The following is a 24293-nucleotide window of genomic DNA, read 5'->3' as shown; positions in this document are numbered from 1 at the left end:
TGGTAAGAATGTGAGTTACTTACCACTTTTCTGGAGGCAGGTTTGCAATATATAGCAAGAAACAGATTTATGTATATAAATATTAATTTCATCTTTATTTAAAGATGCATCTACATTTACATCTTAAAATTCTAGGCTGCCTTTAAATTGTTTTTGAATATTTAATAAGGAGAAAATGCCCATGATAAGAAAGGTAAGCAGGATAAACATTATGATCCCAGTTGAAAATAAAATGGGGTTATGTATCTATATATTTGTAGGAAAAAAAAAGCCTGGAATGAAATACCCTTGAATTTTAGAATTGATTTTAAGTGAGAAAAAAAAAATAGTAACACACAAAGGACACCTTAATGGTATTTTCTAGGAAGGTTGCTTAATGATTGTCAGTTTTTCCGTGACATTTTTATAAAACGGGATTTACTCTCTTCCATCTTGGGGGTCTGACTGCCATAAATTACTTGAGAATCTTGTTTCAGACTCTTAGATATGAATAAGCCTGATTTCCACCCCTATTGATTATTTAGTGTGACTTCTTATCCATATGAGGATCCAGCATTATTTTATTATTATGATCTTTGTAAGGCGAAGGATTTGAAATAACTTAGACTCATAGAGTTGTGTCCTTCCCCCAAGGTTTTATTATGAAAATGTTCAAACATACAGGAAAAGTTGAAAGAATTTTACAGCGAGTACCTCTAAACCCACCATCTAGATTCCACTATTAACATTTTACATTACTTGCTTTATCTCATATCTGTCTGTGTAATGATCCCACTGTCTATCCACCTTATTTTTTGATTCATTCTAAGTAAGTTAGACATCAGTACATTTCCCAGAATCATGGAGGTTTTAGGCTTAAAAGTGATTTTCAAACTTAAAAGAAAAAAAACAGTAAAACTGAAATCTTACATTGATACCACACAAAAGACATGTAGGTGGTACCCCTCTGGGGGAAAGAGGAATGAGGTCCAGAGCTCCTACCTCAACCTCTTCTCCATCTTCCCTTTTATTAAGGGTTCCTCAACACAGTCTGAAAAACTGTACTCTTTCCCTTCATTTCCACATTGAGGAAACTGGACCCAGACACGTTAAAGAGATTTGCCCGAGGTTGCAGAGCAAGTTATGACTAAACTAGGAGTCAAAGCCAAGTGTCCTGATTTTGGTTGCTGTGCTTATTCAAGATTGTAGCCTCCGGGACTTCCCTGGTGGCGCAGTGGTTAAGAATCTGCCTGCCAGTGCGGGGGACACGGGTTCGAGCCCTGGTCCCGGAGGATCCCACATGCCGCGGAGCAACTAGGCCCATGCGCCACAACTACTGAGCCTGCGCTCTAGAGCCCTCAAGCCACAACTACTGAAGCCTGCGCGCCTAGAGCCCGTGCCCTGCAACAGGAGAAACCACCGCAATGAGAAGCCTGCACACCGCAACGAAGAGTGGCCCCCGCTCGCTGCAGCTAGAGAAAGCCCACACACAGCAACAAAGACCCAATGCAGCCAAAAATAAATAAATGAAAAATAAATTAAAAAAAAAAAAAAAAAGATTGTAGCCTCCCAGAGCTGTAGAATCACGGGATCTGAGTGTTAGATCTGACCAGAAGTTATTTATTCTGTCATGTTACTTGTCCTCCTTTCGTTATGATGCAGTCACCTGCTATCCTTTGTGTCAGTGTAACCATGCTTATTTTGGGAATAAATCTTGACATAACAGAGAAGGGAACTGTGCTGTTAAAATAGATTTCCGATGTGGGATCAAAGGCCCTGTCCTGAGGGGATGATGTGGATGATCCATAAAAATCATATTATGACCTAATGTTCTAGTGAAAATCATGGTTTTAAATAATTGTGAGATTTTATATGTGTGAATGTGGATATTATAAAAGGCTCAATCTGCTAATTTGAATTTGTTGATTTAATTTAAAAATCATTTTTGAAATAAAAAGAATTTTTAAAACCCACAGTTAATTGCCTATAATTGCAGCATTAAATTTTACTTCTTCAGCCTTAGAAATGTATTAAAAAATGTGAGTATTATTGTACTTGACAATTGTTGTTTCTGATTATATAGACTATAATTGATTATAGGAAGTACATAGTACCACCAGTTACAAAAATGCTTTCTTTTTTTAATCTTCTAAAAATCCAGTGAAAAAGAGGAGGAACTGGCACAGGCACGACTACACAGAAATTGATGATGGTTCCAAACCAGTGCAGGCTGGAACTAGAACTTTTGTGAAGGAATTACGTTCTCGAGTCTTCCCAAGGTAGGAAACCTGTTATGACCAAAGAACATTTAAGAATGTTACCCAATAAGGTGATATTATCTAAAGTAGCGTTTTCAAACTTCAGGTTGCAAGCCAGTATTATTCTTAATCAGTTTTTTACTTTTTGAAAATAAAACAGAATAGAAAATATTGGTACATTGCAAGTAATAGGAGTAAATAAGCAGTTTCATGGAAGCTTTGTTATGTGCATGTGAACTGGATTACTGGGTAAAAATGTATTTAACTGTAGGTCTCAGTCCAAAAAGTTTGAAAGACACTGATCTAAGGCACTTATTCCCGTGCTTCGTTCCTTATGTTGTGCAGCTGCTGCTTCTCTTTCTCCTTCACCTCTCTTACTTACACCTGTTTTCGTACTCTGCTTTTCTTCTTATGTTATTTTCCTATCTGCCTCCACCCTACGTCTGCCAGAAGTCCCCACAACCATTGCTTAGCCTCTGGTGGCAACAGGACTAGGCTTTTTTATTTTTTTAAAGATAATGGAAAGTATTTGAGTTATCTGTGGCTCAAAGAACAAATGTCAAAAGCATTATACAGCATTTAACCATGCTAATTTAGATCATTTCCTACTCGCTGCCTGACATCTATTTAAAGTGATAATGCTTAATAGGCTTTTTACACGAGATCATATCCAGGCTTGTTAAAAAGGGGAAGCACAATTTACAGTTCAATCACAATGTCACCTGCAGCCTATTATGGAATTATATCAGATCATGTAACTATAAAACCCTTCCTATTTTGTCATAGTCTTTAGGATACCTGGCCGTTCCCCTCCCTTAAACAGAAACATAAATGATAAGCAGCTACTGTTGGCTCCCTCACGTACTGGGAGAAAAGAAAAAAAATGAAACACAGTGATCACCACGTGATTTTTGTGATATTAAAGGCCTTATTCTCAGATATTCTCCTTTATGAGTTTCAAAGTCATTGGAGAAATGTCTGTTTATTTTCATTGATTGATTTGGAGCCCAGGGCCAGAGTTTTCAGCCAGGCTCTATGGGCTGGCTTCAGAGAGGCTTGTGAGTTTCCTAAAATTGTATAAACAGTTGACATGTTGACATGTGAATGTGAATTTTTCAGGGAGAGGAGCTTTAGCTTTCGTTTTTTAAAATAGGCTTGTAACCCAAAAGTGTAGTGTTAAAAGTCCTGGCCCAGTGATTCCCGTGGCTTCTCGGCCGAAGTATTAAACACAGATGTGAGCAGGTTCCAGAGGCGGTCACAAGTGTCCACACTGTACTCACCACTAGTTAAGGGTCTTTGGTTTTATTTAATGTAACTCCATAAACCTCCACATCATTTAAAACCGTGGCAGGGTGACAATAATTAACTAAATTATACATACTTCATGTGATTAAGATAGAAGTGTATAAAATAAAGTGAACTCCAACTATCTACCCCGACCCCCCCACTTTAAGACAAAGTCTTTTGAGACCCTTTTTTACATAAATGATAACTTTTAAAACAATTATGTGTATAGGTGTATGGATGTATATATACGTCTAATTTTAAAAAATAAAATGGGGTTACATTATGCATATGTTGTGCAACTTGCTTTTTTTACTGTTATGTTTAATAGATATCTTTCTGTATGTATACACAAATTTACCTCACTCCTTAACTGCTGTGTAGTATGCAGTTGTGTGTGTGTGTGTTGTGTGTATGTATATATATCCCGTAATTTACTTAACCGTCCCACTATGGTGTATGTTTAGTTTGTGTCCAGTTTTTTCCTCTTGTAAGTAATGATGTGCCTGTATTTTTAAGCACTTGTATCTACATATTTTTGATCAATGGGGGGAGGTAAAGCACCAGACATTTAAGATGGAGGAGTACAAGTGATTTAAGATTCTCCCTTAGGTTGGAGTTTAAGGAATTGTTAAATTCTCAGAGGTTGGGGAAGAAGGAACACTTGTGGATGCTTATGGGGAAAATAGAAGGCAGTACAGAACTCAGTGAGTCAGGTGAAGGAGCTCTGAGCCCTCCACTTACAAGACTATCCAAGAAAAGTCTGTTTTGATTTTTTTAGGCCTTAAACTGACCTTCTGTTATTGAGAAGGTGGGAAGATCTGAGCTCAGTAATTCAGAGACCCAGTTTCTCCTGTCTTCTCCTTGACACCTAGGCTACAGATGACATCAAGACTGTTAAGATCTGACTGTATAAATGGAAACTGTTGTGTTTAACCTATGATGCAAGTGTTGCACTTAACTTTGAATGTATAGCAGCTGCATTCTGTGAGCAACTGGAAGGTAAAATCTAGAATATCCCCATTTAAAGAGATCTTTGATTTGTGGTTAGATAGGGGATAGTGAAAAGGGACAAACCACACTTAAGTGTAATGCCTAGAATGTGTTAATCATCAAAGAGGGCAGCTGGAGGTTCAGCAACCCTTTTTAGTGGCTTAAGGTGACTGCGTGTTAAAATTTATTAAATACTGGTGATAGCAGATCTTTGAAACCAGGAGTTCTCAGTTGGGGCATTTGGACATTGTCTCAAAGAGTAGGGACCACAGACGCTAGTCATCCCCCAGTGTGCAGGACAGCGTGAATTGTTCTGTGTCCGGTGAGACTTTGCAATGCCTAACAAATATTTGTGTAGACTTTTATAGCCAGATAAAATCTGGTCTGTTTTTACTTATCCTAACCAGCTTTTATTCTACTGTACCCCCTCCCTTTTGCTCTTCTGGTTTTCTATGCAGCTTGCGTTGGGTGGCTTCTGATCTTGTTACTTTTAAATCCAACCACTCGTTACAATCGATTGTAAGCATCCTATTATTCTGTTATATTTTCTAGTGTTGTTTACCTGAACATTTACACGTTGAAATACGTATTTTGCTGGAAACTAATTTGTTTTTTCTCTTGTTATAGTTAAGGCATTTTATATAATACATATATATTTTTCCAATTATATGTAGATTGAAGTAATTATCTATGACTTTTACTTTAGAATACTAAAAGAGGCTTTATAAAACATTTGTTATAAAAAGGAGAATTAGGTATGATAGGTTGAGAACCACTGATGTAGATAATAATATAGTATATGAATTAACCCATTACCAGATTATCTTTCTTAACTGAACTTACCAACAGAGATGACATGTTACTCTTATGCTTTCCTTAGTGCCGATGAAATCATTGTAAAGATGCATGGCAGCCAGCTGACACAAAGATACCTGGAGAAACATGGATTTGAAGTCCCTATTATGGTCCCCAAATTAGATGATCTAGGACTCAGGCTCCCTCCACCTACTTTTTCTGTTATGGACGTGGAACGTTATGTAGGTACGAACTTGATTCCTTTAATTACTTGGGAAAACATGGTAAAAGTGAAATTGGTATTATCCTAAAAAATACTAAAAGTTGAATGAAGAGATGTTACTTTAGTTCCGTTTCTGGGTCAGGAAAAGTGAAATTCAGTATTACCTATGTTGAAAACTATTTTTTTCTCAGCAGACTTACGTTCAGAAAGACAGAAAAAAACATTTTGCATATTTTTATTTACTCCGCCTCATCCTACTGCTTTTGTTGTTGTTGTTGTCATCAAATTTACTGATACGGGCTTCCCTGGTGGCGCAATGGTTGAGAGTCCGCCTGCCGATGCAGGGGACACGGGTTCGCGCCCTGGTCCGGGAAGATCCCACATGCCACGGAGCAACTAAGCCCTTGAGCCACGGCCGCTGAGCCTGCGCGTCCGGAGCCTGTGCTCCGCAACGGGAGAGGCCACAACAGTGAGAGGCCCGCGTAACGCAAAAAAAAAAAAAAATTTCCTGATACTTGCTTAGGAACAGTTATTATGGAGGGGTAGCTGCAGACTGAGGAAGAAGGCTTTGGGAAATCGGGGTGGTTCTAGGCCTCTGTAGCAGCATTCCGGTACAAGATCTCTGGATCCTGCTTTAGTGACCTCCTGCTGCCTAGAGAAAGGCTGTGAAAAAGAGGAGCTCACTTTCAAACCTGTTTTTGTATTAATGACTTGGTGATACTGCCATTTAACGATGCCTGGACCTAATTTTTTATATTGAGGCCCGGAAAGGTATAAGAAACAAGGTGGAAGACCCTTCACCTGTTGCAATATTGTTGACATTTTCAGTCACTTTTTTCATTCGCATCAGGGTATTTAGAGGTAAAGCTGACTCTATGTAGGTCTCATTCCTTGTCAACAAAACAGAGATTATTTGAGGATTAGATCTCAAATCTATCTTGACTCAAACTGTCTATTCTTTAGAGTATGTTATCTCCTGAGCGTGAAGTATCTGAGAACTTGTCCCTTTATTGATCCATTGGTTGACATTGATAATTGTTTCACTGAGGAAGTCCAATTAAATTGTCTGACTTCACATTCAGCTAGTTTTGAATTATTTGATAAATTAGAGGATGAGGCTGTGGTTTCACCTAAACCTGTTTACATAGATAGCACTGTAAAGTAAATGGCTAGTGTAATATAAGTGTAGGAAAAACGTTCATACTACTTGGTAGCTAACTTTTTAGTACTGCAGAATGCTTCAGTTAACAGAATTGTTTTGCCTCGTAAGTATAAAATAGTCTATTTAGCAATACTTTCTTAACTTATATAAAGTTACATTAAAGTAAGAAAATGTCACTTGTTTCCTATTTCAGATTAAGTATTGCCATATTTTGAATTTCACCTTATCCTACAGGACATTGTAAAACTAATTATGCTTTTTAGGGTGATGCAGTGTTGAGCAAGCAATACCTCATGATTTTATAGGAAAATTGTAAATTAATCCCGATTCAGAACTCATTTCACAGGCCCTAATATGAACTGGTTTTTGCTTCCTAACCACTCATTTTTTTCTTGAAGCAGAATATTAGAAGAGAAGACACTACCAGGCAAGCAGAAATTGTTTGTCCTGGTTAATTTGTTCACTAGTTCCCCAATGACCGATTGGTTTCCCAAAATGATGGACTCAGAATCTTAGGTGTTAAAGAAGTGAAAGGGAAAAGTCAGTCCCCTTATTTTATGCATGAGGAATGCGGCACAGTTGTTACCTACCAATGTAATATGCATTTTTGTCGTGAGCTGCACAAGAAATCATTGGTGTGTAGAAAGCTTTGTAAACATATAACTTTTTACACTCAGTGTTAATTATGCAGCTCTGTCTTAATTGCTTTATTCTTTCTTTCAAAAGTCATCCCTTTGTTCAAAAGTTCCAGTTGGACTTAAAAAGTATCGGAAGAATCTTTGTCTAGGCTATATAGTTTTTATCGATGGCTTAATTATCATACAAGTAAATATAGTCTTTAAAATATTTTTGTGTAGGGCGTCTATTGATGAAATTCTTAAGCACAATAATAAGACTATAATTTTTCTCTGCAGGTGGTGACAAAGTGATAGATGTCATTGATGTGGCAAGGCAGGCAGACAGCAAAATGACACTTCACAATTATGTTAAATACTTCACGAATCCTAACAGACCAAAAGTGTTAAATGTGATCAGCCTTGAATTTTCAGATACAAAGTGAGTAGTTCTGGACGTTTTGGTTTAGCCTTCTGAGTGTTAGCTAAAATGTAGTTAAATGATGAATTTCTTTTAGTAAAAGACGTCATTGTGACTTCTAAAGTGGTCCAGTGATATAGCTATGTTGTAAATTTTGCTTTGGTACCCTCAAACTTTAAGTATTGCTGTTAGGTGTGAGTTCCAGTTAATTTCTTGGTTTGGGTTGAGATGGGAGATGAAATTTTAAGAAGTTTTAATTTGCATGATGTGGGTGTGTGTGTATGTGTGTGTTTGTATTTTTAAAGGATGTCTGAATTGGTGGAGGTTCCTGATATAGCCAGAAAACTTTCCTGGGTGGAAAATTATTGGCCTGATGATTCAGTCTTTCCCAAGCCATTTGTTCAGAAATACTGCTTAATGGGAGTTCAAGACAGCTACACAGATTTCCACATTGACTTTGGTGGGACTTCAGTTTGGTACCATGTCCTCTGGGTAAGCCTGGGGTATTTCTTTGTTCACTTAATCACAAAAACGTACAGTCTTATTTTTCCACGGGTGTATTCATTTGCTGTAAATGACATTTGTAAAGAGGGAAGTGTTTTGTACTTTTTCAGTGGGAGCTGTCATTTTAAATACTTACAGAAGCATTATGATTTTCTTTTTTTAATCGCAAGTAATGGAGGAGCCATGAATTCTTAATTTATATAGATTCCCTTTTTTTGCCCCCATCTTATAAATTAATCTCTTTTAGCCTTTTGTCTCTTTTTGTTTCTTCTTCCCCCTAGTCAGTTACCAGTTAATCCCTGAATCTAATACCTGAGAAGGAGCAAAATTATAGTAATAATTGCTTCTGACCTTAAGGTGAGGCTAAAGACAGCTAGTTGGATAAGTCAGGAATGCCCATAAAAATACGAATTCTCCTCAGGCGCTTATATTCACCTTGCTTTATCTGGAACTGTGCTATTCCGTACAGTAGCCACTCGGCACATGTGGCTACATTTAAATAATCAACTATAATTTAAAATTCAGTTCCGCATTTGCACTAACCCCATTTCAGGTGCTCAGTAGCCACATAGGGCTCATAACTGCTATATTGGGTAGCACAGATGTAGAGCATTTCCATCGCCACAGAAGGTTCTTTCGGGCAGTGCTGATCTAGAGCCAAATCTTCGTCAGTATCACATGCCTGTGCATCAGCAATGCTCTGGACTGTGTTTGATGCTGTGCCCTTGAGCTCCTCTTCCTTTCCTCCGTGAGAAAGCAAAGGGTTAGTTCATTCAAGAAAGTTTATTCACAGATCTTTAAAAATAATTGTATTATTATATGTCTTAGGAGAAAGGGCGAAGTTTGCAGAGATGACTCTCTGTAACCTGGGGCCTATTAACATGTATTTACTTCTCTGCCTTGAAAATGAGATCAGTAGGATGTTTGTGATTCTTTACCCTCCTCTCTTGTAACTATTTCTCCATCCCTGCTTTATTGACCCCTTGTCGTATTTGAGACGGGAGCCTTAGCTCCTTTGAAGATGCTTATTAAGGGCAATAGCTATTGATCAGGTATGTGAAATATGTCTTTTTGAGCCTTAAAAAAATCTGATAATTATCTAATTTAATTTAGAACATTGTATTGGGAAATTACATCAATATAGGCCATCCTAGAATGGCATTTCCTTTTTCAAAAATAGTGTGATTACTTCCTCCTAGGGCGAGAAGGTTTTTTATTTGATAAAGCCAACAGATGACAATTTGGCACTCTATGAATCTTGGAGTTCATCTGTGACCCAGAGTGAAGTGTTCTTTGGAGATAAGGTGGATAAATGCTACAAATGTGTGGTAAAGCAGGGACATACCTTATTTGTTCCTACAGGTAAGGTTTTAATCCCATCCCGCTCCCCATAGTGGATACTCATCACATGGAGTCAGCTTTTGATTGAAATCTCTGACTTTAATGTGTTTGGAAAGTAGTTTTGCATAGCCCGAGAGATGATTCTGATCTTGGACTTTTCACTTCTTTGTGCCTTAGAGGGCTTCTCTTGTAGTCAGGACTTGTTTTGGCATTGTGTTTTATGTCATTTGCCTTCACTTTTATTTTTATTTAGAAAAATTCATCTACCGTAATGCTCACCCTTTTAAAGTGTACCATTTAATGGTTTTTAGTAGATTAACAGGGCTGTGCAACCCTACCCCTATCTAATTCCAGAACATTTCATCACTTCAAAAAGAAACCCCATGCCAATTAGCAGTCGCTCCACATTTCCCCCCCTCTGAGCCCCTAGCAACCACTAGTGTGCTTTCAGTCTCTGCGGATCTGCCTATTTGGGGCATTTCATATATAATACGTGGCCTTTTGTATCTAGCTTCTTTGAGTTAGCATCATGTTTACTAGGCTCATCCATGTTGTAGCCCTTGTCAGTGTTTCATTGCCTTTTATGGCCAAATAATATTCCATTGCATGGATGTACCACATTTCATTTATCCCTTCATCAGTTGATGGACATTTGGGTTGTTCCCACTTTTTGGCTCTTAACGAATAGCGCTGCTTTGAACATTTGTGTGAAAGTTTTTGTGTGCAGGTTTGTTTTCATTTCCCTTGGTTATATATACCTAGTAGTGGAATTGCTGGGTCATATGGTTTAATGATGTTTAACTTTTTGAGGAACTGCCAAACTGTTTTCCTAGTGGCTGCACCATTTTACATTCCCACCAGCAATGTACAGGTGTTCCAATTTCTCTACATCCTCACCAACACTGTAGTTATCTTTTTTTATTTTTGTCATTCTAGTGGGTGTGAAGTACTTGTATCTCATTGTGGTTTTAATTTGCATTTCCTTAATGAGTAATGATGCTGAGCATTTCTCTTATTGGCCATTTGTATATCTTCTTTGGAGAAATGTCTATTTAAATGCTTTGCCCATTTTTACGTTGGGTTGTCTTTTTATTGTTGAGCTGTAAGCATTCTTTATATATTCTGTACACTAGACCCTTATCAGATATATGATTTGCAATATTTTCTCCCATTCTGTGGGTTGTCTTTTCATTTTCTTGATAATGTCCTTTGCATAAAATTTTGATGAAATTCCCTTTAATTTTAACTGGTCAGCTCTACATTGATGTCAAAGGCCCAAGCCTGCTGTAAGAATCTGGGCAGCTGTCCTGGGGCAGTTAGGAGGCAATGAGTCTGTTTTGAGGGACCCTAGGAAGGGATTGAGTACCAGCCTTAGCTATAGCCTCAAGTATAGGTATCAGGTCTGTCATTTTGAGACGTGACTAAATGCAGAGTATGGACTCTCCAGGTCAGTGGTTTTGAGAATTGTGTTCTTCTGATTTGGGTGACCTTAATGGCTACACAGTTTGCAAGGATCTGTTACAGGCCCTGCTTTCTTACCTTGCCTCTGGAGTATATAATAAGAAGTAGGTGTTGAGCAAATGAATGAATCAATGCCTAGAACTACCAGAATTCATAAATCTAGATACGTATCAATATTTTCACTGTGAATGGGCTAAGCTCCTCCCTTAAAGCCCCTCCCTTAAAGCCCCCCAGAGCTCCCTCTTATAACAGATATTTTGTTATGCCCACTTCAAAAATCTTGAATTCACACTTATCATTAATATAACCTCCTGCACCAGTAATTCCCCCCCCATTGATGTAATGACCTAATTAGAATATAAAGAAGAAATTAAAAGTAATTTATAAGAACCCACCCTTGTGCAATGTCCCCGCTCAGGCACAGCAGCATTACAGGTCAGGATGATGCACAGGCCAGCTAACCAGTACAGGTGTGTAATTGGTAGTTCAAAGTCTGTAGCTCTGGTGTGGATTAATGGTTCGCAAACTTCATTGACCATCAGAATCACCTGGAGGGCTTATTAAAACGCAGAGTACTGGGCCTTAACCCCAGCGGTTCTGATTCAGTAGCTCTGGGGTGGGCCTGAGAATTTGCATTTCTAACAAGTTCCCGGCTGAGGCTGGTGCTGCTGGTCTGGGGACCACACTTGAAGAACTGCTGCCGTAGATAGTGTGATTTTTTTTTTTTCCCCCCCAAGGTAGTTGGCAACTGATACACTTCCTTCAGTTTACAGGCTACCTAGTTGTATTCCTGGAAAATTGTGCCCAAACCATGCAAAAGATCCTTGTTTCATATGAATGGAGTTATAGTTTCTGGGCTCAGACAGTTAATAACAGATTTTGCACCTATCTGAATGCCCAGCAGAAATTTGAAAGTCCTGACTAATGGAGGACAGTTTCTTACTGTGTGGAACTGTCCTGCATGTTGCATCCCTGGCTCCCGCTCGCAAAATGACAGTAGTGCCTCCTGATCACTGTGACAAAAAAAAGCCCACCAAACTGTCTAGATCACACTCTACAGGTGGTACCGCCTCCATGGAGGACCACTGATCTACAGAATTTGAAGCCAGCAGAGACTTCAAATTTGTGATTTCAGGGTCAAGCTCAAGGCTTTGTGCCTTTGAGCACACACATGGTCGCCACTTGAAAGCCAGTCTTGGGGGGAGTTTTTTGATATTGTGTTACAGCACAATGAGGGATCAGAATATGAAAAGTATAAGGAAAATGGGATCTGTCTATTTTAACAGTCAACTTTTACATGCAGACGTATGTGTGTATATTGATTTATGTTTATATGAAGTCTTTATGTTCAGTCTACGGACCTTTCTTTCAAAAGTTTAGCATCATCTCAGAAATGAGCCTCGCTTTGAAAACATTTTTATGGGAAAACATTTTGACTTTGTGGGAAAATATCATTTTGATTGCCAGCATTTATATTTATAGGACCATAATCCTGCCTAATGAAATGTGGGTGATCTACTTTTTCTTTCTTAGAGGAAGGTCCCAGGTTGAGTTCCATTGATCCTCCTCTGCTTGGTCCCTAAGGACACTTGTTTCAGGATGACACTAGGGAGGCAAAGCGCCCAGCCAGTCCCGTTGTTCATTTAATGAAAACGTGCTTGCCTCACTCTAACCAGATTTGACTTGTCTCAGAGTAAAATCTTTAATATAAAGTAGATTGTGTTTTTAAGCTAAAAAACTGAAACAGCAACAACCACAAAAACCTTCACCTATCCTGCACCGTAATTTTGTCTAATTCGGTCAATCCATTTATCTTAAACACAGCACAGAGGCTGGCATATAATAGGCATTTAATACATATTTGAATCATTGAACCTCTAGATGGTAATAGACATTAGCTTCTCTAGCACTGAAGTATGAGGTAAACTGATTTTGATATTTTGTGTTTCTTAAAATAGGTATATATCACATTTGTGTGGTTTGAATATTGAAAAATCACTGATTTATATACTTTTAACCATTTCAGGGTGGATTCATGCTGTGCTCACTTCTCAGGACTGTATGGCTTTTGGGGGGAACTTTCTGCACAACCTTAACATTGGCATGCAGCTCAGGTTTGTGTCATCAGTATTTAAAGGATCTTTTGTCCTTTCTTAAATAGGACTTAGTTCTAAAAGTAAAAAAAAAAAAAAAAAAAAAATTCAGCAACATACTTAATTGAGATCTCATGGAGATAGGCCCTGAGAAATTATTAGGAACTTTTAACAAAAGTATTGTCTTAAGATTTTGACAGGAGAACACCTTGATGCTTTTCTAATCTAAAACAAAAAGAATAATTTATTCCATTTGAGATTAGATATCTCCCCAAATTTCAAAATTTTGTAGAAATGGATAGGCTGTCCTTTGGCTATTTTTACAGTGAGGGAATTGAACTAAAACCAGTCAGACTCAGGTGTGACATATGCTGCTGGGGCAGAGCAACCCTAAGTTAGGATCGTTGTCAAAACACCTGCTTTAACTTTGCTGTGGTAAAGGATTAACAGCTATTTCCCCTTCTGCATGAGAATTTGACCTTTGGGTAATAACTTCCCCTGGTAGCCTAATGAGAGAAGAATGTTCCAAGGCAACATTGCTTATGGTAAAATGATTCCCGATTGATAAACCGCATCAGTACTGGCAGAACTAGGAATACCTAGTAGGAAGCCATGTCTTTGGGCTTTCCTGAGTGTGACTGTTATAACTTGGCCTGCCCCTGGGGAGTCCCGGAAGCCATGCATCTGTGGAGTTATTACAAGAGATTCTGGCTCTTATGGGAGGTATGAAGCTTTAAGCTAGGGCAGCTCCCACACTTGCCAAGTACGAATCTTGTTTCTTTATACCTGAGCTGTCCCTGGGGAAAGACGGCTCCTGGCTGTGTGGACTGCTGCAAGGACTCCCACGGAAGACTCACCCTGTGGCGAGCTGTGGTTTCTCACAGGTCTTCTCACCTTGACCCTTGCCAAGTGTGGTCCTGAGCTTGAATGCTTAGTAGAGCCTAAAGAAAATGCCATGAGAGGGTGTTGCAGGGCTGTCCAACACAGGCAGCTGGTTTCTAAACACATCGTTCTGTTTATTATAGTGGAACCCTTGTAAAATTCCTTCTGTTAAAACTAGGCTACAGATCCCAAGGGGTGATCTTTTTGAAGCCCACTGTAAATTCTTCAGCATCCTGTCAAATCTGTTAAGGGCGGACCTGAGTAAGATCACAGCTCAGTCTTACCCACGTGTGGTGGTGTTGAGCGATGTGCACTACTCGATTGGTCTTATACGTCGTGGGCTGCTTATTTTAGTTAAGTTGATTGTCTCCATTTAACTTTGAAATGCTAATATTAATATTAAATTTCTTCAACTCTTATTTATTTAGGTGTTATGAGATGGAAAAAAGGCTAAAAACACCAGATCTTTTCAAATTCCCTTTCTTTGAAGCCATATGTTGGTTTGTAGCCAAAAACTTGCTGGAGACCCTAAAAGGTAATAAATAATCTGTACATTTTGTTGTTTCATATGATGCATGATACTTCTAAATTCACTAAAAGCCACTCATAGAAAGAGAGGCCCCTTTTAAAATGTGGTGTGGCTATTGTCCCTATTTTGTTTTTCGTTTTTTTTTTTTTTTTTTTTTTTTTGGTGGTACGTGGGCCTCTCCCTGTTGTGGAGCACAGGCTCCGGACGCGCAGGCTCAGCAGCCATGGCTCACGGGCCCAGCCGCTCCGTGGCATGTGGGATCTTCCCGGACCAGGGCACGAACCCGTGCCCCCCGCATCAGCAGGCGGACTCTCAACCACCGCACCACCAGGGAAGCCCCCTATTTTGTTTTTTAAATGCATGATTTTCCTCTGTTCAGAACCTTTTTAGCAAATTAGAAAATCTCTAGTCGATAGGCATAAAAATCAGATATATGAAGAGCTGCATCAGAACCACATAGGTAATATTGAAAAATTTTCCTTTCTCTGGGACTTTAGTCATCTGCACACAGTATCAGGCACGTAAAAGTGCCTCACTAACAAAATGCAGCTGAAGCCAAGGGACTTACCTAGTATGTGTTCCCAAACATTTGCTTTTAAAAAATCGAGGGAATAATTTTCATGTCCTGAGTGAATCAGGTGGTGTCTGTGCCATTACCATTATGACCATTATGTGGCCAGTATAAGGCACCTGTTAGCACAAACCAGCTAGTGTCAGGCTATGCATCTATAGTTGAAGAAAAATGGTTCTTTTCAAGGGAGGTGGGAAATATATCCCTTTAAACTTGAAAGGTACCACCTCCTTTATGTGGAATTTCAGATTTTGATGTTTTATTACTGGTTTAATAATCTTTGAGCAGTCAAGTTGGAGACTCACTGTAACTTCCACTTTTATCTATTTTTTGCTTTTTGTGCACTTATGCCCATGAAAATACAGTCCATCTGGTTTTTGTGTTGTCTAACTTTCCTAGTCAGTTTGCCAGTAGTGCTACTATATTTCTAAAAATTATTTAATTAATTTATTTATTGGCTGCGTTGGGTCTCGTTGCTGCACGCGGGCTTTCTCTGGTTGCGGCAAGTGAGGGCTACTCTTTGTTGCAGTGCGCGGGCTCTCATTGCGGTGGCTTCTCTTGTTGTGGAGCACGGGCTCTAGGCGCGGGGGCTTCAGTAGTTGTGGCATGCGGGCTCAGTAGTTGTGGCTCGTGGGCTCTAGAGCACGGGCTCAGTAGTTGTGGCACACGGGCTTAGTTGTTCCGCGGCATGTGGGATCTTCCCGGACCAGGGCTCGAACCCGTGTCTCCTGCACTGGCAGGCGGATTCTTAACCACTGCACCACCAGGGAAGTCCCAGTGCTACTATTATAATTAACTCCCAGAAGAAGAGATATAAACAGATTAAACAATAAAGTCTAGTCTAAACATTTGGGGGTCTTCCCCATTTAAATGTTACACAAGAAGAAAAGGTAAAAGGAAAAAAAACTACCAATAACTTATTTCCCAGGATGGCATGCACGGAATTAAATGATAAAAATCATTTATGGTTTCTTTCCTTAAAAGGGGGGCTGGGGAAAGCTCACTTTCTTTGGAAGGAAAGAGCAGTAGAACCCCGTCTCACACCTTGTAGCACTGTGTAGAGGTAGGTGTCTTGACAGTGGTGCAGCTGTACAGGATGGAGGTGGGATCCCGTGGATGGGGAGGAATAGTGCTCTCGGGTATTTTTCTTGGCTGCAGGGATGTCACAGTAGAGCCATAGAGTTGCAATATATGATTTTCAGTAAAATACTGGACAGTAAATTTCATAGTCTCCTATTCAAGTAGAAGCCTGGGAAAATAGGAACACTTATAAAAACACTTACAAATGTCCTTATTTTCTGGAAATAAAACCCAATTACTGAACTCTCCAGGTAAGAGCTTGGCAATTCAATATTCAGAAAATTCAGAGCACTTTTTCCATCTTTCTCTTCTCACTAACATATACACGTACACACACACACAGACACACACACACACACACACACACACACTGACATACATACACACCTGGGGTAATGCTTTTTCCTTAATGTCTAAGAGGGGCTCATCAGTCGACTTTTTAGAACAAATTAAAAATTTATCTAAAAGACAAACTCTTGCTGTTCCCCTTGCAGCCACAAGCAGCAAATTGTTCAGTCTTAAAATAACGATTTAACCTTTGTTTTAGACCATTGAGAGTTCAGAAATATTGAGGTCTCACTGAAAACATGAACCTATACATTAAAAACCTAAAAAAAACCTCGATTACTGTAAAAGGATATTTGTAGGTGAGGTTTTAAAATGTTTCCATTTTGTCATCTATATCAGTACAGGCTACCTGGCAATATTAGTGAGTCAGTCCAGTCCCACTAAGGCTAGAGCCAGATGACCACTATACCAATTGCCATTGTCTTAGGATTCATCCTGGAAGCAGGAATGGTGGTCTTGTTACCCCACATTATGTTGTTTTTTTATTCCTGACCCTTTAACTTTCTAGTATGGCCTGTTATCTTCCAGCCCAGGCTGTTAATAAGGTTTATATGATGGGTTAAATAAGTGTGGATTATATGAAACTCTTAACTGTGTTTAGTGTTAGTAATAATAAAACAGTGAACCAATTTTGGGTTCATGTAAGTAAATTAAACACTGAGCAGAAGTGAGATCTTTTGCTTTTGTTTCACCTTACCTGAATTTGAGACCACATCTAATATATTTTGCATGAGTTTTAGATAATCAGTTTGGTTTTAAAACCCAGAAGAGACACTTGTATGTGTGTATGTGTATTTGCCTTTACAATAACGTAGTATGTCATGCCCATAGTCAGTTGTGTAGGTCACACACTGCGTACACATATTCTCTCGTACAGTTGAAAGAATTGCACAGCTGTCACTCAGGTCAGCTCTACCCAAAGTAAGCAAAAACAGCCTTGCTGCTACCTTAGAGAGGCCCAGTTATTTTTCCCATTGCACCCTCCTCCTTCCCTTCTAGAGAGAACCACCATCCTGACTTTTGTGAAATCCTTTTCTTCAGTTTTATCACCGTGTCGCTCACTAAACTAGTTTAATTGTGTCCATTCTTAGACTTGTTGTGAGTAGATTCCTGCTGATCCTCTTGTGGCCTGTCGTTCACTCAGCCTTATGTGTGTGAGCTTTCTTTTAACTGGAGCATTTAGTACAACTACATTTAATGTAATACTGTTTCTTTTTCTTTCTCACCTTTTCAACTGATTGTTTATTATTTCTCCATTAACTTGTTTGCTATTTGGTGGTTACTCAAAACCTAAAGTTAATCCCTTTGTCGCAGAGCACTAACTCCTTTCCCCCTCAACTTCATTGCCACAGAACTGAGAGAAGATGGTTTCCAGCCTCAGACTTACCTAGTACAGGGAGTGAAAGCGCTGCATACTGCTTTAAAATTATGGATGAAAAAAGAAGTAAGTAGTTGTCTTTGGTGAATTAACTGTTAATTTTTACATGGCAAGTTCAGGTAAACAGAGTCCTTATGTTATTTTGGAGTAGTAGAAGGAATGGAAATCATGCTTTAAGTACAACCTGCATTTTATTGGACAGTATATACAAATGTGCTGGTTTATGTTTATATTTATGAGAATGAAGTACCTTGGTATTTCTTTTAACCTCAAAAAGAAAGTAAATTTGAGTATATCTAGGATATTGACTAAGAAATGAACATGTAGATATAGAATAATAATATATAACTTTGAGCTCACATAGTGTGCTAACCACTGTGCTTAGTTTTTATATCCATAAACTCATTTACTCTTCAAAACAACTATATGAGGTTGGGGTACTCTTGGTATCCCCATTTTACATATGGGGAAGCTGAGGTTCAGAGCTTAAGAACTTGCCCAAGACAACTGGTGGAGCTAGGATCAAAGCTCAGTCTCTGTGTTTGCAAAGCCTATGCTGTTATCCCTCTGCTAGTCTTATGTAAGAACGAAGGAAAAGAGAGGTCAAGGTTCAAGCAGGAGATTTCCATTTTTCCCTAAAATGTGGTCTAGTTTGCATTTGAATCCCACCACCTCTAAGAGGTCATCCCAGGTCTCCATTTGGAAGCAGTATGTCCTTTCCTTATGCGTCCGTAGCATATCTCTTGTGCCAGTGGGCTTAAAAGTAATGTCCATAAAGTAATGTGTCCATGTCCTCTTGTCTACGTTTATAAGCTCTTGAAAAACAGGGACTTTCTAATCTTCATTTCCTTCCTGGAACTTTACACACAGTGTTTTAATAAATGATAAATAGTTGAGCTGATGAAAATACATTCCCATGCTAATTTCTCAAATGTCCACCAGAAATAAAAATCCCCCTCTTAAAAGATATTGGGAGACAGTAATTAATAGGTTACCCTCCCAATAATTTTATGCTCCCTTTCACGTTATTATCATTGCTGCATATCCATTAAGAGTAAGGGCACTGTGGAAGGAAGCATTCAGGAAAATAAAAATCATGTCTTCCAATGTCAAAGATGTCATCATCTAAATGACAAGTAAAGGCATAAACAGATTACAAAAGTATATAGTATATAAAAAGATAAAAACAAAATAAAGCGTATGTTGCAAAAACCATGTCATTCTTTTCCTTCTGAAGGCTGTAGGCAAGTTGTTCTCAAACTTGTCTGTTTATCAAAATTGCCTTTAGAGTTTTTTAAAAATAAACTCCCTGCTTCTTTCCCGAGAGATTCTGATTTAATTGATCTGGGATAGGATCTGAACCTCTGTTTTTAACAGACTTTGTAGGCGATTTTGATGCACAGTAAAACTCATCAAATAATACATACTGTTAATTCATTGCACTTGAAGTGCACTTTTAAAAGCACGATGTTTGCAGTTAACTGTCCACCTTGCTCTAAGATGAGAGGTAGCTTAGCATAGTGGCTTAGAGCGTGAACTCTGGAGTCAGAGGCTTGGATTCAAGCCTTAGCAATGCTGCTAATAAACCGCTAACCTGTGCTTGAGGCCCTCAACTGTAAAGTGAGAGTCCTAATAGTATCTCTGTCAGAGTGTTGTTGAAAGGATTTATGAGTCAACACTCGTAAAGTACTCAACTGTATCTTGATGTCATTAGTTTGTTTTAACAAATTATGCTAAACCAAGGAGAGGATGTAAAGCAGAAGTAACAATTAGTACGTTAAGTGTGCCCAAAAGGTCAAAACTTTCTTAGATATACAGATTAATATTTGGAAATAGACATAATAATGACAGCAGTTTGCAGTTCAGTAGATATGGTAATTAATTCCTCCTTCCTGTGGATGGGATCTTTTCCCTATTTCGCTTTCACTGTGAAAAGAAAAAAACTTGGCGAATTAGATTTCTCATGAGAAACTAGGACTGTTTTAGTGCCTGAGTTCCCCCTTACAGATCCTTACGTATTATGAATTAGATTTAGTTAGTTTCTCTACTAATTATAGTAGTAGTTAGAATTACAGTAGGCTTTGAGGTGTAGAGTCCATATAGAACAAAATTTACAGTAAGACAAGTCCATTTTTAACTCAAGGTAAGAGGATTTTATGAGTTAATAAGGATCTCCTTAGAAGATATGAAACCAGCCACATGAGCTCTGAGACCTGACTTGTGGGTATTTGACCTTGTCTGTAAAATCTAGAGAACCTGAAAATTGATTTAGTAAATTAGTTTTTACATCTTAAAATGTAAGTAACTTTGGTTGTCTTATCTTTGTTAATCCAAATACAGCTTGTATCTGAACATGCCTTTGAAATTCCAGACAATGTTAGACCTGGACATCTTATTAAAGAACTTTCTAAAGTAATTCGAGCAATAGAGGTAAGAGTAGAAACTATCATCTAAATGCCTGGTTACTCTCTGCTCTGAGAAGCACTTGGATCTACCACCACACTACAAACATTGGAAAGCCCTGACACTCTTAGAAGAAATAGAATGCACTGTGTCTTGGAAGGAGTCTCAGGTTTTCAGGCTCCCAAAGTCCTACGGAGAAATCTGGAGTATTGTATCATAGTGAAGTAATAAGGAAGCAGTTACCGGGTTACTTCAGGTTCTTCAGGTTACTCCAAAAAAAAAAAAAAAATACAGCATAAACAAAACTTTCAGATCTCATTCATTTCTGCAATGCAGAGATGAATACATGTTAAGAAATGAAAGAAAGAGAAAAGGTAAGATGAGTAAGAGCTGGGTGAAACTGAATTGGAAAGAGGGATGACACAAGTAAGGTAGGGCAAGGAGATCCACTTGAGTGAAAATATTACAGCAACTCGTTTAGGTAAATGCCCTTTGATAGAAGCCCATGAAGTCTTAGATTAGGTGTTTTAATTTATTAATTAGAGCTATTCTAGGTATTAAAGAAAGGGGGTTTTAGTTAAAGGAATTCTTGAGGAAGGTGGTTCTGTTAGTATCCAGCTTGAACTGAAAGGAAATTAAGTGGAGGAATGGCGGCTAATTGACACAGCTCAGATTAAGGCTGTGTTTGGGGGAATGAAAAGAGGTGTACGTCTAAGAAATATTAAAATGTTGGGTTTAATATCCTTGGATAGAGTATTTCATGTAATTCTCAATATGTTCAGATATGGTAGGAAATTATTTTCTGTTTTTGAAGAGCTGCATGTAAATGGATTTTTAAAATCAAAAGTCACATATTTAATCTTAAATATATTTGTAAATGGATACATATATAAATATCATATATAATAACAACCAAAACTAAGAATAAACTCAATAAGAAAGGTGTAGGTCTGTATGAAAAAACTATAAATCTTTACTAAGAGAAATAAAACTGTAGTTGAATAAATGGGAGTGTCATTTCTGAAATATGTCAATTCCAAATTAGTATCACATATTGAAAATGGTAAAATATACTTGGAAGAATAATTGGACAAAGATAGTCAACAAAGTGTTTTTTTGTTGTTTTGGGGTTTTTGTTTTTTTTAATTGGAGGGTAGGGAGAACAGAAGGAAGCAAAATGGCAGTAGAGAAATGTACAAAGAAAATATAAACGGGTATTTCACCAAAGAAGACATAGAAATGGCCAATCCAATAAAAAGATGAAAAATATTCTCAGTATGCGAAAAAGTATTCACGTACATTTTGCCACATAATTTATGATTTCAAATGATCATTTATCAGATTGGCAAAGATAAAATTCTTTATTTTTGTGCTGCTGGTTGGAAGTGTAAATAGTTCATGCTTTCTAACCGGCATATCCCTTGACTTAGCATTATCTTAATAAAGTACATTTTGGAAGCTGGAAAGCAAATGTTCAAGTGGTAACTGACTTAGCAGACCAGAGCGAGCTGAAACCTGTGTGGGCGATGGGAGAAGACCAGAGCAGATCTTATTTGTACAGTAAAACCTTCAAAAAGTTCAGCAATCAGGGAAACTAGGACCCTCTGAATATGAGAGTGGAGGTGGGGTTGAAAGCAGGATTGATTAAAGGTCTATTTAAGAAATAAATTGACCTCCAGATCCCTGCCTTTAACACATGCAAAAAACTAGAGATTTAATGTTTTAGAGGTTGAACTTGAGACTGGACTTTGGCCACTGAACCCAGCTGAGGGAGATGGGTACCGTACTGAAAACAAGAGGATTAAGTGACAATCTACATAGTGAATGATTCTTCTTCCACGTGGCTCCCCAAAACACTGGCAGTCTGGCCTGTACCTCCCAGGCCAAGAAGAAGATCCACTGATGTTGACAATTTGAAACCTTCAGATGGAACAACCCAGATTCCTATAGTGAAACCCATCAGTTGATAAAGCCCCACTCACACAGAGCTCCCAATTAGCTTTTTCCTTTTTACATACAGTGAAACCGCACAGGTCATGAAAGTACAATTCGAGTTTTGACAAAAGTATATACCTGTGTAACCCTTACCCCAGTTGAGCTAAAAAACATCTGCATCACCCCAGAAGGTCATTTCTTGCCCCCCTTCTATTCAGTCCTGGACTATCATAGCTACCACTGTTCTGACCTGTCCTGCTGTATCATAGATTAATTTGGCCTATTTTTGAATTTCAGATAAAGGCAGTCATACAGCATATAGTGTTTTTGTGTCTGGCTTCTTTAAACATAAGACTTTTGAGATTCATTCACGTTGCACGTGTCAGTAGTTCTTTTTCATTGCTGAGTAGTATTCGGTTAAATGAATATACCACAGTTTGTTTTCCATTCTTCTGTTGATGAATATTTGGGTTATATGCAGATTTGGCCATTATGAATAAAACTGTTATAAGCAACCTGTGTGTCTTGTGGTAGATATATGTTTTCATTTTTCTTGGGTAAATACCTGGGAGTAGAGTTGTTAAGTCATAGGGTAAATGAATTTTTAACTTTATGAGAATCTGCCAAATAGTTTTCCAAAGTGTTTGTACCATTTTACACTCTCACCGGTAATGCATGGGAGTTGTAGTTGTTCCATATCCTTGCCAGTAAGTATTTGGTGTTTTCAGTCTTTTTCATTTTTGCTATTGCAGAGAATATGAAAATTGTTTCATTGTGGTGTTAGTTTACATTTTCCTGAAGACTGATGATGTTGAACACCTTTTTGTGTGCATGGCTGTCTGTATATCTTCCCTTATGAAGTATCTGTTTGAAGTTTTTGCCCATTTAAAAAATTATGTTGTTTTTATTATTGATTTTTAGGAGTTTATTATATATCCTGGACACAAGTTCTTTGTCCTTTGGCATGCATTCATTCATGTATGTACAGATGATATATATTATATATGAGATATATACATATATATAATAGTAAATACTTACCCACAGCCTATGGCTTACCTTTTCATTGTCTTCATGGTGTCTTTTTTTTTGTTTTTTACTTTTTTTCCCTTGAGATATAGTTCGTATGAAAAATGGTGTCTTTTTATGAGCAGAAATTTTTAATTTTGAAGAAGTCCAATTTATAAAATCTTTTTCTTTTATAAATAGTTAGTACCTTTCTGTGTGTCCTCTCTAAGAAATCTTTGCCCACCCAAGGTCTTGAAGATGCTTTCTTTTTTTTCTAGAAGCTTTTACATTTAGGTAAATGGCCAATCTTGAAATTTTATACATAGCGTAAGGTAAATTAAGGCATTATTTTTCCGCATATTTTTATCTAGTTTTCTTAGCACCATTTCTTGAAACCAGTTAGCTTTTTAATGCTTCCCTTTGAAAATGCATAGAAAGCCAAGAAAATTTTTTAAGACAGAGACCAAAAATAAAGGATAAAAAGGGGGAAAAAAAAGTATTCAGAGGAAACAATCAATAAGCAAATAAGTCTCTAGCCCAAAACCCAACCATAACTGATACCCTGAAGAGAGAAAAGAGTAAATAGTACCTCCATGAAAAAAGAACAGGAAGCTTTAACAAAGGAACATTCAAAGAAAAAGGAAAAGGAGCTCTTGGAAATTAGAAATAAAATAGAAACAAAATTTAGTAGAATGGTTGGAAGATAAAGTTGGAAAAATCTCTCCCAAAGTTAAAAAAAAAAAAAAAAGAAATAGGACAGAAAAATCAGGTCGTTTTACACAATCACTGTCAAAATAATGTGAGTTCCAGAGAGAGATAACACAGAAAACAAGATTATCAGAAGAATAATCAAAGAAAATGCTTTAGAATTCAAGGACACACCTTCCCAAATTGAGAACTCTACAGAATTCCTGGTACAGTGAGTGAAAAAAGGCCTATTCAAAGGCACATTTGGTCACATTTTAGAATACATGTCATGAAGTATATCCTAAAAAGCATCAAAGAAGGAAGTATGGGTCATATACAAAGAA

The 24293-nt window shown here is 37.9% G+C and overlaps 1 protein-coding gene across 4 annotated transcripts in view; it reads left to right on the top strand.

Moving 5' to 3' along the window:
- Positions 1–24293, top strand: part of KDM7A (lysine demethylase 7A) — a 40622-nt gene that overhangs the window by 3471 nt on the left and 12858 nt on the right. For all 4 annotated transcript variants that reach the window (XM_029233629.1, XM_029233630.1, XM_029233633.1 and 1 more), the window contains exons 2-10: positions 2141–2258; positions 5395–5555; positions 7609–7750; positions 8035–8221; positions 9433–9595; positions 13062–13149; positions 14439–14545; positions 17891–17982; positions 20257–20346. In XM_029233629.1, the coding sequence (XP_029089462.1) occupies positions 2141–2258; positions 5395–5555; positions 7609–7750; positions 8035–8221; positions 9433–9595; positions 13062–13149; positions 14439–14545; positions 17891–17982; positions 20257–20346 (1148 nt within the window). The remainder of the gene's footprint in view (positions 1–2140; positions 2259–5394; positions 5556–7608; positions 7751–8034; positions 8222–9432; positions 9596–13061; positions 13150–14438; positions 14546–17890; positions 17983–20256; positions 20347–24293) is intronic.

Source organism: Monodon monoceros, unplaced genomic scaffold (genome assembly GCF_005190385.1).
Source record: "Monodon monoceros isolate NGI ecotype Baffin Bay Population unplaced genomic scaffold, NGI_Narwhal_1 Super_Scaffold_2, whole genome shotgun sequence".
In the NCBI taxonomy this organism is placed as follows: domain Eukaryota; kingdom Metazoa; phylum Chordata; class Mammalia; order Artiodactyla; family Monodontidae; genus Monodon; species Monodon monoceros.
Note: the sequence above shows the minus strand (reverse complement) of the source record. Positions and strands in the feature narration are given on the sequence as shown.